General features: G+C 38.1%; 1 protein-coding gene across 2 annotated transcripts in view; it reads left to right on the top strand.

Annotated features, from left to right (window-relative positions):
* AGTR1 (angiotensin II receptor type 1) overlaps positions 1-13,664 on the top strand; it is a 50,886-nt gene extending 37,222 nt beyond the window's left edge. For both annotated transcript variants that reach the window (XM_065410547.1, XM_065410548.1), the window contains exon 2: positions 11,227-13,664. In XM_065410547.1, the coding sequence (XP_065266619.1) occupies positions 11,276-12,355 (1,080 nt within the window). In that variant the 5' untranslated portion in view covers positions 11,227-11,275 and the 3' untranslated portion in view covers positions 12,356-13,664. The remainder of the gene's footprint in view (positions 1-11,226) is intronic.
* The last annotated feature ends 1,149 nt before the right edge of the window (positions 13,665-14,813 follow it).

A 14,813-nucleotide genomic window follows, 5' to 3' on the forward strand; every position in this document is an offset into this window, starting at 1 on the left:
CACCACAGGAGCGCTTGAAGTCCAGGAATTGTAACTGCAGGGGAAACCCCGTGGCTCAGCTCAATCCCTGCTGGGATTGTGATAGGCTTTAGCTGGAGCTGGACAAGCACACAGAAAATATGAAAGAAAATCCCCTGCAGCTATTTGCATATTCTTATTTAGGATTGTAACTAAGGTGAGGTCAGGCCGCATAGTTTGGAAAGCCTGGTGTATAGTGTTCATCAGCCTATTATATATACTAAAAAAAGATTTTTAAAATAAACTTATCTTTAAATCTGAGAAACTGAACATGCTTCTATCTTGAACTGCAAGTTACAGCTGTTACATGGAAAGCTGCCCTAGGGAACAGTCTGAAAACAGCAGCTTATTCTAGACAGGCCACTGAGTAGCCATCATATTGTTAACACTTTTTGCTTCTATTGACTTGTACTGGATTGAACCAGCAATCTAGAGGAAGCAGCCTCTCTAGCAGTGCTCATCAGGCTTCACCATCAAGTCTTCCCACTGTACCGTAAGTCTGGGCATAGGAGCAATCTGTTGATCACAGAGCTCTTTAGAATTAAGTCCACCCTGCGTTAACTTATCCTATTTAAGCACTTGTATTTTTTCTGCCAAAATATCTTGTCATGTAGAGGCAGAGAGGACTGTCATTAAGTATATCTGCTACTTTATCTTTTGTATCTGTGTTTGTTAAACAAGAACTCTACCACCACCTACTTTTTCTGTGGGTAGGCTTTGGTTCTAGTTGGTGGCAGAGTGTTTACAGGATGCAGTCTGGCTCATTGCCATGAGAAGCAAGGTCCTGGTAGATAAGCAGGAAAGAAGGATGAACTTGTGATCATATGAGGTGGAAGAAAGTACAGTCATTTATGGCTGTGGGAATGAACATGCTGTTTATACTGCTGTATAGGAAAAGGACAATGAAATAAAAAGCTTGTAAAGCCTTAACAGTTTTGCAGCAACCAGTAACAACAGACCTAGAGAAGAAATGAAAGCAAGACTAAATACCTGGGACAGAGTTTTTTAAAAAAGGAACAAACACTTTTTAGTATAGAACATATTATTCCAAAACATTTTCCAGCCTGTCTCAGGAAGTTTACTCTGAGTTAAATCCACGGTCCTCTTATGTGAAAAGAAGATTTCATCCTTATAAACACAGAGAAGTCTTATTTCTCATTTACAGGGGCAACAAATAACCCAGCCAGCATCAGGAGAAGAAAAGGGCGTATTACCTACTGTAATACAGCTAAATGCTTAAGGCTGGGTCTGCCTGTATCGATAGAGTCAGTGCCAAAGCACCAATATTGAAAGCATTTTTGTTTGTTTGTTTGTTTCAAACCTGACTTGTGACATCTGGTTACCCATTTATAGCTAATGAAGTTTTCACAGGAAGCTGGAGTCAGTGGTATCTCATCTTATCTTTCAGTTGGCAAAGCACTATTTACCTTGCCTGGGCCAGCATCCTGCCTTGTTACCACAGGCAGTTTAATTAGGATCCATGCTCATCCAACACAGGAAATGAATAGAGTGGTAAATAATAGCTAGTAGAACAGTCTGAAACCCTGCATTACCAGTGACTTATTATAATCATTGTAATTAAAAAAAATAAAAGGTCAAACAGGACAGTAATGTACAACAAGGATTAGCAGCTCATCAGACACTTAGCTTAGAGATTGACTCTGAAGCAGCCCCCACCCCCTATTCTCAGTCACTTGAAATCAATCCTTTTAGCAAACGCTACTGTCATGTCGCCCTTAAAGTTCCCAGGCACTGGCTAGAGTAAAATCTGTCTGTCTGCAGCCTCTGTGTTTGTCTTTTATGCACCCTTCAGACTATTTTGATGCTTTGGCTGTCATTGATGAAGTAATGATGCAGATTGCAGTAGGTGAAGTGTCCCCACACTAAAGTATTCTATTCTGTATAGCTTTAATGTAACTAAACCCCAATGATGTCTAGCAAAGAAAGAGCACAGTTCACTGCAAGGAATTTTGATATCAACAGTGATGTTCCATCACGCCTCTCAGAGCTGCCATCTTGAGTAGCTCTTCAGAAGGAATGAGTTTCCACTTCAGGTTTGAAGCTTTTTCTATCGCTTTAAAGTTTCCAGAGCAGTGAGGGGGATGTGCATCTCCTGAGAAGCAAAACCTATTGTGTCGTCTTTTGAAATGTTAACGAGTTCCTTAGACTGTAAAAGTCCCATTTGAGCATTAGCAATGCTTTCCTTACTGGAACTTAAGATGTCAGGCCATTCAGAAATTCAGTCTCGCAGTGATATAAAGCCATTTGTGCGCTCAAATATATAGAGCACAACATAGATGGTAAGGTCATACAGCCAGGTGATAAGGTTACAAGTGTGTGTCACTGTTAGTCAATCAAGGGAAATTTACACATGTGTTTCTCCTAGGAAGACATGGTCCATGTCTTCCTAGGAGATATTTGCACTCAAAGGAAATGTCTTTCCATATTCCTATTGCATACAAGCACTTTACAGAGCTACTCTGTGTGTTTCAAACACTTCAAATATATCCACAAAAGCATTCTTTTCTTTCTGATGCATCAAAATCTCTTATAAGGAAAATGCACAAAACTAAGTTTCTTACCTTATTCCTTCTTAATAATCATCTCTTTCTCCACTCTTCATTTCCTCAGCTCTGTAGTATTTTTTAAATTATTATTTTGGTATTTCTCATTTTGTAATTAAAATTAGCATATTTTCCTTTTTTGTACATGTGTATTTGAATAATTAATAAAATATTTGCAATTGCTTGATATACTTTGAAGAAGATAACGTGCCAAATTCATCCCTGGTGTAACTCTACTGAAATCAGTGGAGTTTATATATCAGTATAAAGCATGTATGGACAAAATTCTGGTGTTACACCAGAAATGAGCTTGGCCTGTTAACTTTGAAATGGCTGTTTTAATTTAGTATTCATGTACAGCAATTCAAAACTCTTTCGTGACCAAGGCCCTGATTCTACTTATGAAATGCTGAACTTCCTTATTTCCCCCCCTCACTTCAAAGGGAGTTGAGGCCATTCAGTTCCTCACAGAAAGTGCTCACAAACTTACAGGGTCAGGCTCAAATTAACAAATTTGATTTTATTGCTGATTGTAATGAATTTTAGAACATTTAAGGTAGGTGCTTGTTTACAAACATTTAAAACACAGATAACAATAGTTAGCATTAATCAAGGCCACCGCTGTCATCAGAAACATTAGCCACCATGTGAGCAGGAGGGGAAGTCAAAACCTAAATACTGATGCATACCCCAAAGCACACTAGACTTTGGCTATGTGGTGCATTGCCAAAGGGAATAAATTCCAAAGATGGAGCCAATCTACAGAGAGAGCCCGGTATTCCTGCTGGATATTAGAAGTGCTTCAAGATTCATGGACTGCACAACCATAAAAGCTGCAACCTGTTTTGAGAGGAAAATACTTAACCCCTCTGCAGAGCGACATCTACCAAATGTTGCATTAGACATGACTGTTGACCATTTGCTATGAAATCCACAGTTGTATTCAATACATATCTTATGTCACAATTCCACCAACCTTACACACAGAGTAGGACATTACTACTTGGAATCAATGGGTCTGCTCATGGAGTAAGGTCCAGCTCAGCACAACACTGGTAGAATCAGGTTCTTAGCTAGCATACAAGAGGTCAGACTAGATGATAATTGTTCTTTCTGGCCTTCAAATCTATAAGTGTCTATTGGTAAAAGTGATCCTGAAATGATAGAATTCATGACTCCAAGGAATGATGGGAGAGACAACAGCAGAATAAAGACAATGGATTTCAAGAAGGCAGACTTTACCAAACTCAGGGAGTTGGTAGATAGGCTTGCTTCTCATGGGATCTTAAGGGGAAAAACAGTTTGAGAGAGCTGGCAGTTTTTCAAAGAGATATTATTTAAGGACATAAGATCAAACTACCCCACTGTGTAGGAAAGATAGGAAGTATGCCAAGAGACCCCCCTGGCTTAACTAGGAGATTTTCAATGATCTGAAACTCAAAAGAGAGTCCTACAAAAGTAGAAAATGGGTCAAATTACAAAGGATGAATATAAAGCATGTATGGACAAAATTAGAAAGGCCAAGGCACAAAATGAGATTAAACTAGCTAGAGACATCAAGGGGAACAAGAAAACATTCTACAAATACATTAGAAGCAAGAGGAAGACCAAGGACAGGGTAGGCCAATTACTCAATGACGGGGGAAAGACAATAATAGAAAATGTGGAAATGATAGACGTGTTAAATGTCTTTTTTGTTTCAGTTTTCACCAGAAAGGTTAGTAGCAATTGGACATCTGACATAGTGAATGCCAGTGAAAATAAAGTAGGATATGAAGCTAAAATAGGAAAAGAACAAAGTTAAAAATTGCTTAGACAAGTTAGATGTCTTCAAGTCGGCAGGGCCTGATGAAATACATCCTAGAACTGACAGAGGAGATATCTGAGTCCTTAGCAATTATCTTCAAAAACTCATGGAAGACTAAAAAGATTCCAGAGGACTGGAATAGGGAAAATATATGCCAATCTATAAAGACAACCTGGGGAATTAAGCTGACTGGTCTGTAATTTCAGTACCCGGAAAGATAATGGAGCAAATAATTAAGGAATCAATTTGCAAACACCTAAAAGATAATAAGGTGATAACTAACAGTCAGCATGGCTTTGTCAAGAACAAATCATGTCAAACCAACCAAATAGCTTTCTTTGACAGGGTAACAAGTCTTGTAGATGAGTGGAAGTAGTAGATGTGGTATATCTTGACTTTAGTAAGGCTTTTGATACTGTCCCACGTGACCTCCTCATAAACAAACTAGGGAAATATAGCCCAGATAGAGCTACTATAAGATGGGTGCATAATTGGTTGGAAAACCATTTCCATAGAGTAGTTATCAGCGGTTCACAGTCAAGCTAGAAGGGCATATCATGTGGGGTCCTGCAGAGATCAGTGCTAGGTTTGGGTCTGTTCAATATCTTCATAAATGATTTAGACAATGGTATAAGGAGCACACTTGTAAAGTTTGTGGAAAATACCAAGCTGGGAGGGGTTGCAGGTTCTTTGGAGAATAGGATTAAAATTCAAAATGATCTGGACAAACTGCAGAAATGGTCTGAAGTAAACAGAATGAAATTCAATAAGGACAAATGCAAAGTACTCCACTTAGGAAGGAACAATGAATTACACACATGCAAAATGGGAGATGACTGCGTAGGAAGGAGTACTGCGGAAAGGGATCTGAGGGTCATAGTGGATCACAAGCTACTATGTGTCAACTGTAACACTGTTGCAAATAAAAAAATTGAACAGAAATCTGGGATATATCAGCAGGAGTGATGTAAGCAAGACACAAGAGGTAATTCTTCCACTCTACTTCATTCTGATAAGACCTCAACTGGAGTATTGTGTCCAGTTCTGGGCCCCACATTTCAGGAAAGATGTGGACAAATTGGAGAAAGTCCAGAGGAGAGCAACAAAAATGATTAAAGGTCTAGAAAACACGACCTATGAGGGAAGACTGAAAAAACTGGGTTTGTTCAGACTGGAGAAGAGAAGACTGAGGGGGGACATAACAGTTTTCAAGGACATAAAAGGTTGTTACAAGGAGGAGGGAGAAAATTGTTCTCCTTAACATCTGAGGAAAGGACAAGAAGCAATGGGCTTAAATTGCAGCAACGGCAGTTTAGGTTGGACATTAGGAAAAACTTCCTGTCAGGATGGTTAAGCATTGGAACAAATCACCTAGGGAGGTTGTGGAACCTCCGTCACTAGAGGTTTTAAGAACAGGTTAGACACACACCTGTCAGGAATGGCCTAGTTATTTCTTAGGGCAAGTCTGCACTACAATGCTACATCAGCACAGCTGCATTCATGCAGCTGCACCGCAGTAGCGCATCTGGGGAAAACATGCTATGCCGCTGCGAGAGCGCTCTCCCATGAGCACAATTACTCCACCTCGTCAAGAAGCGGAAGCTATGTCGGTGGGAGAGCAACTCTCGCCAACATAGCGCCGATGTGCAAGCATGAACCTTGGGGATGGGGGAGACTTTTTCACACCCCTGAGCGACGTAAGTTATATCGACTTAGGCTGTAGGGTAGACCCGCTCTTAGTCCTGCCTTGAATGCAAGGGACTGGACTAGATCTGTTGAGGTCCCTTCTGGTCTGATACTTATGTGATTCTATATGAATGAAGCAACAGACGTCTGACGAAGTGGGTAATCACCCACGAAAGCTTATGCTCCAATACATCTGTTAGTCTGTAAGGTGCCACAGGACTCTTTGTTGCTTTTTACAGATCCAGACTAACACGGCTACCCCTCTGATATATGAATGAAGAAAGGCTATAATGACTAACAGACTTTACAGTCCCAGTCTGGAGCTGAGGCAAGTTATAAAAAGATGGACCATGTTGTTGCAGAGCACAAGCTACAAAAATATGCATTCACAGGAGTTCACATCATGTTGGGTGGCTCCACAGCGTGCTTCAGGGGAGTATTTGCTATTTTCCTTATAGGCTCTGGATAATGTGACTGGCCACAAAGCTAAAACCTGTGACATGCCAGATTTTGTGATGCATGGACAGCCATGAATTTGAGCCTGAGGGGTTAATAAGTTAACATGCCACTGATAATCAGAATATAAGGTATTTGTTGTGCCAGCTGGTTTAGTGTGACTTTTTTACTTGAAAAAAATGGTAAAAATAACTGAGGGTTGATTGGGAGGGTTTTTGTTGTTGTTGTGTTTTTTTTTTTTTTTTTGGAGGCATTTGTAACAAATGAGGTACCTAGATTGTAATTTACAGAAGGAGTTGCTGAGATTGGGAGGAATTAATTGTAGTTCTTGGTAAACGTTTTGTATTTAAAGCTACATTTAATTAGATATTCCAGTCTTGGTGTAATTCCCAAGAAGCTAAATCTTGAAATTGCCCTTTTATCTTTTTTTAAATTAATCAGCTTTGTAAGTCCGGCATTATTCCTAGAACAAGGAAGTGTATCAGAAGGATAAATGAGGCATTAACAGATCATTACTCATGGGAAAAAAACATATTTGAGGCTCACTCCATTTTTAGAAAAGAGCAACCTATTAAAGTAAAAGGATGATCTTGTGGCTCAAGGCACTGAACTTCAGGAGATCTAATTCAATTCCTGGCTCTGCCTGATTTCCTGTGTGATCTTGGGCAAGTCACTTAGGCCCAGATTTTTAAAGGTTTTTAGGCATTCCTCAGCTAAACACTGGAAGGCCAAAGTGACTTGGGCACCTAGGCACTGAAGTCCCATTAACTTTCAGTGAGACTTAGGCTACGTTGACACTGCAGTCGGAGGTGTGATGGCAGCTTGCGTAGGCTTTACAAGCCTTCTTTGAATCCTGGGTAAGGAGCCACTGTGTCTTCACTGCTGTTTTTAGGCATGCTAGCATGGGTATGCCTACCCAAACTGCAATCAGGCCTTCAACTGCAGTGTAGACATACTCTGAGGCTATTTCGATGCTGCGCTGCATAGTGTGGACTACAGGGGTGTGAACTGCAGTGCGCACCAAAGTACTGCGCTGTAACTCCCGCATGTGGACACTGCCAGCATGATACCTAGTTCGCGTTAACTCAGCCCTCTTCTAACAGGACTACATTAGTACAAACTAGGTACCTTTTAGTTCATGCCAACAGGATCCACATGGGGCGGATACAGCGCAGCACTTTGGTGCATGTTGCAATTCACACCCAGCCGAAACTGCAGGGCTGTGTAGACAAGCCCGTAGACTTGTAAATCAGATAAATGTTGCAACACTGAGCAGAACACCTAAATACCTTTAAAAATCTGAGCTTTAATTTCTCTGTGTCTCGGTTTCCCATTTTTTAAAAAAGGGAAAATAATACTCCCATTGTCTGGCTTGTATGTTTAGGTTTTAAGCTCTCTGAGACAGGAAGTGTCTCCCACTATGTCCCACTATGTCTGTGTAAAACTTTTAGCGTGATCTTAATTGGAACCTCTGGTGCTACTGTAGTACAAATAATGAGCAACAACAAAGTATCAGTATTAGTCCCTGAAGTTTTCCATTGCCTATACAGTATATAGTTAGATTCTTTAGATGCAGATGTCTTTTTTTTAAAATGAAGTAAAGTAGTTATAATGCCCCAGTGGTTTAGGGGCATATTCATTTTTATAATAGTGACTTAACATTTACCAGGTTGTTTTAAGAGTAAAGCCAATATATTAATCTGTGTTTCGGGCACAAGTTAGGTTTGATAGTCAGCTAGGGTCCTCACAGACCTGTCAAATGAATGCTGTGTCATCTTGTAAGTTTCCACTAATTTGGGTGCAAAATTTGCTGGTCTGTAGGCGGTTGAGAAAATGTTCTGCCTGTTTCAGTTATAATTTAGTATCTGCACCCTGAGGTTCCAATTCATTAAGAAGTAAGTTGTTTTTGCACACCATAGAAGCCCTAGCAAAGCCAAAGATGCCACATAAAATAGATTTTACACAACTTGCACATGTTTACGCAGCTTGGATATATTTTTAGTAGACTTATGCCAAAATTTTCACACTTGGGCACCTAAATTTAGGCACTTAGATCCATATTTAGGCACTAACTGAAGAGGTAACAGGAGCTGTGATTCCTTCCCCTGAAATCTTTCTAAAGGTTTCAGTGTGGGACAAAAACAATCTGGCCCTGGATTTTTACAGATTTGTTTTCCATTGTCAATTAAACATCATATTTTTCAATCTAAATGGCTGGGATGTATAATTTGTGAGTGGTTTATGTGTTTACAATCCTGGTGAATGCAACAAACCACTAAGTTGTAAGACCCACTCGGTTCTGCCTATATAACCTCTAAATAGTCCTAAAAAATTAGGCTTAAACTACTATGTCAAAAGAACATTAGAGTACAGATACCATAGAACAAAATAAGTACCTAGCTTGAATTCACAGCTTTAGATAAAACTCCAGCCTATGGCACATGTATCATATTTACTGTATGAACTGGCATGACATCTAAGTATAGAATCTAAAAAACATCTGAGTAAGTTGGTCCATTTGGCACATCATTTTTATGATTATTGAAAAAGTAGCCTGGATAGACAGAAGGTTCTTCTAAAATGTAATTACCTGGGGGGTTTTTTATTCCCTGCCTGTTATCACAGTGAGGCTTTTTTGCATATAGTCATTAGCTATTTCTGCTTTAAGTTGCAGCCTCATTGAAAATTATACTGAATCTGAGTTTTAGCTTGCCTTAAAAAGAAGCTATCAATATTGAGCCAAATCCTAAAGACCTTACTCATGTTCAGTTCGGTTGACAAAGGTCTGTTGACCTTCTTAATAGTATTACCTGACTAAGCACTTCAGAATTTTACATTTACAATTAAAATGTTATGAGAAATATTTTAGAATTTGTAAGAATAAACACTTAGTGGGCTGAACCATCAGCAGGCGTAAGTGAGGATAGTTCCATTGAAATCCATGGAGCTATCGCAGTTTATAGCAACTGAGTGGCCTTCTGGTTTTTGTGCATGTTCAGAGAGTTAGAAATGCTGGTAAACCTCTGAAGGCTGCAAAGCAAATCTCTTCAACACAATTCATATAGTTTGCCATGGCTTCCAGAGAGCAGCCAAACATATGTTGGGGACAGATACAAAATTCTCACTGCATTTCAAAAGTAGTTTATTTAGGTGGTTAAAATTAGTTTTTTCCCATGACTGAACTGGAACAGAAAGCAAGGACTTTTGGAACCATGGAAATTCACTATCTTTAGCCTTTACTGCAATGACATTAGAAAGATAGTGCATAGAAATAAAGGAATCATTTATGCTAAATTAAAACTTTCCTTTTTATTTACAGTACCACAGAAAAATGTGGAACACAGCTACACATCCTCTTTCTTTTCCCCATTTCTTTAGTATGCATTAAGGCAACTTATAAGTAATACTTTTCCGTTTGAGTGTTGTCAGTTTCAGCCTGCTGTTCTCCACTTAAGAGTGTGGTATATAAACCATACCTGCTGGTTTGCTTAGAGAAGCAGCTGACTGCCAGTTCTGGGGATGGGAAGACATTTTATTCCTGTAGATAATTGGCAGTGCAGTGGAGTGGTTTTTACCTTCCAGAACAGCACTGACATTATGTATCACATTTTGGGCATTGTGTTTGTTCCTTGTTTGAGTTTTGTCTCATACTGTTTGTGGGCCAGTGTTGAGGATTCCCATAGGTGGGTTTGTTCTTTTGTTACTGCTTCGGTATTGGGCAGTGCATTGCAGAGGCTCAATCCAGTCCCACTGGAGTCCATGGAAAGATTCCTGTGGATTTCAATGGGAGTTGATCAGGCCCTTAATTCATTACCTGGCTTTATCTCTCATCCCAAATCAGAGAACAGGGCTGGGTGAGATACGTCATTGGCTCAATGAGAGAGCAAACTTGGTTAGGAAATTTAAACATCATTACAACTTTTATCGTACTCCATATTTGGTTCTATGCAGCAACAGCTATATTCTACCTGTTCCATGCACATTATTTCCACCTAGGTCCAATTACACAGAGATTCTCTGTGTGAATTTCCCACTGAAGTCAATAAGCGTTCCAGGCAAGAAACAACTACAGGATTGAGGCAGTTGATATCAATGGGAGTTTTGTGCAAAGGCTCTGGGGAAAATAGACCTGTGAGTTTGTATTCCTAGAATGCACCGCTGAATGTTTGCTTCCACCTGAAACTAACCAAAGGCCCTATCCCGACATCCATTTGTGTACTGAAATTCTGATTTCATAAAGAATGATGGCAGGATATGGCCGGGGGAGTGTAAAATGAAATAGAATAAATACAATGATATGAGGTTTAAAAAAATTAAGGATTTTGGTAGTGTTAAATACATAAAATAGGCATGTATAGCCCAGGGTATACATTAATACAAAGAGAAGACAGCACACATTGAGAGAAATATAAAGAACTGGAAAATGTTTCCCCATCGGTTTGCAACAGGAATTTTGCCTGAACAAGGGCTTGTTAAGGATTTGGCCTGTAACCCAGACTTCAACTGAATCAGATGGAGATGTTCAGTTAAGGAAAAGTAGATTAATTTCTCATGTCCTCATTTCCTTAGAAGTGTAGTTAAAATTTCCTTCAGTGAACTGGATTCATCATTGCTACATAAGGTACAGTCTTGAAATTTAATTGTAAAAAAGCCCCCCAAAAATCCTCACTTATGACTTTTTTCTTTTTCACCCAGATAAAGTTTATATTGTGCCTGAAACCAACCTGCAACTGAAGAGATCAAGATGAGCCTTAATTCATCTACCGAAGGGACTGTTAAAAGAATCCATGTTGACTGCCCAGTTTCAGGAAGGCATGCCTATATATACATTATGGTTCCAACTGTTTACAGCATCATCTTTATTGTAGGCATATTCGGGAACAGCTTGGTGGTCATTGTCATTTGCTTCTACATGAAATTAAAGACTGTGGCTAGTGTCTTTCTGTTGAATTTAGCCCTGGCTGACTTGTGTTTCCTAATGACATTGCCACTGTGGGCAGCCTACACAGCCATGGAATACCACTGGCCTTTTGGCAACTGTTTATGTAAAATAGCATCAGCTGTGGTAAGTTTCAACCTGTATGCCAGTGTGTTTCTACTCACATGTCTTAGCATTGACCGTTACCTGGCTATAGTACATCCAATGAAGTCCCGACTTCGGCGCACCATGCTTGTTGCCAAAATAACTTGCATCGGCATCTGGCTGCTAGCAGGACTGGCTAGTTTGCCTGTCCTAATTCACCGTGATGTATTTTTTGTCGAGAATATGAATATGACAATTTGTGCTTTTCGGTACAAGACCCATAATACAACACTGCCTGTTGGGCTAGGTTTATCTAAGAACATGTTGGGTTTTTTAATTCCCTTTTTGATAATTTTAACAAGCTACACCTTAATCTGGAAGACACTGAAGAAGGCTTACCAAATTCAGAAAAACAAGACCAGAAATGATGACATTTTTAAGATGATTGTGGCAATAGTACTTTTCTTCTTCTTTTCCTGGATTCCTCATCAAGTGTTTACATTTCTGGATGTATTAATCCAGCTACGTATCATAACAGATTGCCAAATTGTTGATGTTGTGGATACAGCTATGCCCTTCACCATCTGCATAGCTTACTTCAACAATTGCTTGAATCCCTTTCTTTATGGTTTTTTTGGAAAAAAATTTAAAAAATATTTCCTGCAGCTACTAAAATACATTCCACCAAATGTCAGAGCACATCCAAGTCTAACAACAAAAATGAGCTCCCTTTCCTATCGACCATCAGAAAACTTAAGTTTATCCATGAAAAAGACTATTGGGTCTTTTGACATTGAGTGATGTCTTTTGTGCTATATGTTTCTAGAACAACCTTGCATATCAAAGGTCACCCACAGTCCTGACCATCACAGCTTACTGCACATTACTAAGACATTAAATCATCTACTAGAAATCATCTTTGGAAGATTTAGCAGTGGCCTTTTATATTGTCAAGAGGACTGTTTGTTATTTTTATTTGAAGCAACCCAAGAAGGTGGCAGTTGGAAGTCTTTTAGCATCCTTCCTCAGAGTTCAGAACTTTGGAAGAAGCGTACATGATGCTCCTGGAAAGATCTCAGAACTTAGGTTAAGGCATGATCATTTGTGAATTATATGAACTCTGCAGAATTTACTTTCAACATACATAAGCAATTCTAAGATAACCATTTGGAATTGTTATACAAAGTGTTGCCAGAGTCAAACAGAATGTTTGTTTTCTTTCACATGATATTTGGTGGGGATGGTGGAGAACAGAGCTATGTCTGAAATATGAAAAATATCCATTTTTCCTTGATACAAATGTTGCGTATCATTACATTTATAATATACCCAGTTGGTGAAAATATATATATTCTACATATGCAGGTCTCACTCCCATCTCAGATTGAGATTTAAGGATCAAGACTGTGTTCACATACATTTTTGCTATTATTATTCATTTTAAACATGGCAAAAGTTTATATAATATATGAAATAAAATGCAGTTTTATTTATTAAATATTTTTTTATAAATCTATATTTCTATTAGTTATATTCTATACAAGGAAACATTACTTTGTACACACACATTTTTATCACTATATTAAATGTAGGTTGGGTATTTTTATGGCCATAGTTCATATATGAACCAGTCTTACTTTCACTGGACCATGAATATCCCCTATTGACTTCAGTGGGATTACTCATGGAATAAAATTTTACTTTATGTGAGTAAGAGAATCAGAATCTGCCCCATATTAGCAAAATATGGACATCCTGTGATAGAGGTCGTTAGCAAACTTTAAAGGATCAGCCAAAATTATTTTCATAGAATAATTACAGCACTAAATGAAAAATAAACACATTAATTCAATCCACTCAGAACTTCTCAAACTCCTAAAAATGTTCCATTTTCTTCAGTATTTTTGGACACTCAAAACTCCACAAAGCAAAAATGTAATAATACTTATTGGGTCAAATTCTGCTCTCAATCATAGAAATGAAAATGTACGAATAAATTTTGCAATCAATTTCTATAGTTACACCAAAGTAATTATGAGCAGAATTTTATCCTGAAGGGCATGGAATTATTCCCCTATTTACGTCTGAATAACTGAGAGCAAAATCTGGCCCAGTTAAAAAAAAAATATTTGCAGACAGATTCTTGCCGATAAACCTCTAACTTTTAAAATAATTTTCTCACTATAAAGGATATTTAAGCACTGGAACTGGTTACCTAAGGAGATTACAGAATGCCAGTCACTGAAGATTTTTAAGAACAGGTTAGATAAACAGTTGTCAGGGATAGTCTAGGTATACTTAATCCTGACTCAGTGCGGGAGATGGATTAAATGTCCTCTTGAGGTCCCTTCCAGCCCTACATTTCTATGATTCTATAATTCTAAATGAGAACAGTGACACCTCTTTGAGGAAACCTAAACTAATGACATAACATTTTCTTACCTCCTTTTTAATTCACCTAATAACTTTCCAGAAAACTTTGTTCAATTCTAATTTAAAATTGTCTAATCTCTGCAAAAGCAAATCATCTGTTTACAAAATAGTCTGGCAGAGAAAGATAAAAATTTAAGAAAAAGTTCCTGATAATTTCAGATGAATGATATAAACAAATACATAACAGTGAGATTATTATCCTAAATGCAGTATTTTCACAAATTAGAGATGACACATTTAACTAGTTTTTGAGTCTGATTGTGAGTTGTAGGATTATCCCTAACTTCTGAATATAGATATTATACACAGAGAAATATTATTCCAGGATTTATTTTCACTGTGGAAAATGAAAGGCACCATTATTGTTATATTATTTATTATATTGATTTTAATATTAAAGTATAGCTCAGAATTAGACAATGAAATATATGTAAATGATAATCACCTAAATAAACTTTCTACTTATGTATTTAATATCTTACATTTAGGCTAAATCTGCTCTCAGATTTGCACATGATATTTAATTAAAACCAATGGGAGATATGTACCCGAAGGCAAAATTTGGTCCATTATACTTTGAATAGTATCCAAAGTAGTTGCATTGCATTAAATACTCAATAAGTTGAAGCAGGAGTATTAGATTTTGATATATATATATATGTATATATATATTATATGCACGCTTTGATATTTAGGGCCTCATCTACCAGAGAGCATTCATCTTTCCCATTTGCAGGTTGGCTGGCTGTGGATGCTATCTGCCGGACCACGCCATTTATGTGTGTTGAATACTCATATATCAGCTTAAGATGAGAGATGATCTCCC

The sequence above is a fragment of the Emys orbicularis genome, chromosome 9, assembly GCF_028017835.1.
Source record: "Emys orbicularis isolate rEmyOrb1 chromosome 9, rEmyOrb1.hap1, whole genome shotgun sequence".
NCBI lineage: Eukaryota > Metazoa > Chordata > Testudines > Emydidae > Emys > Emys orbicularis.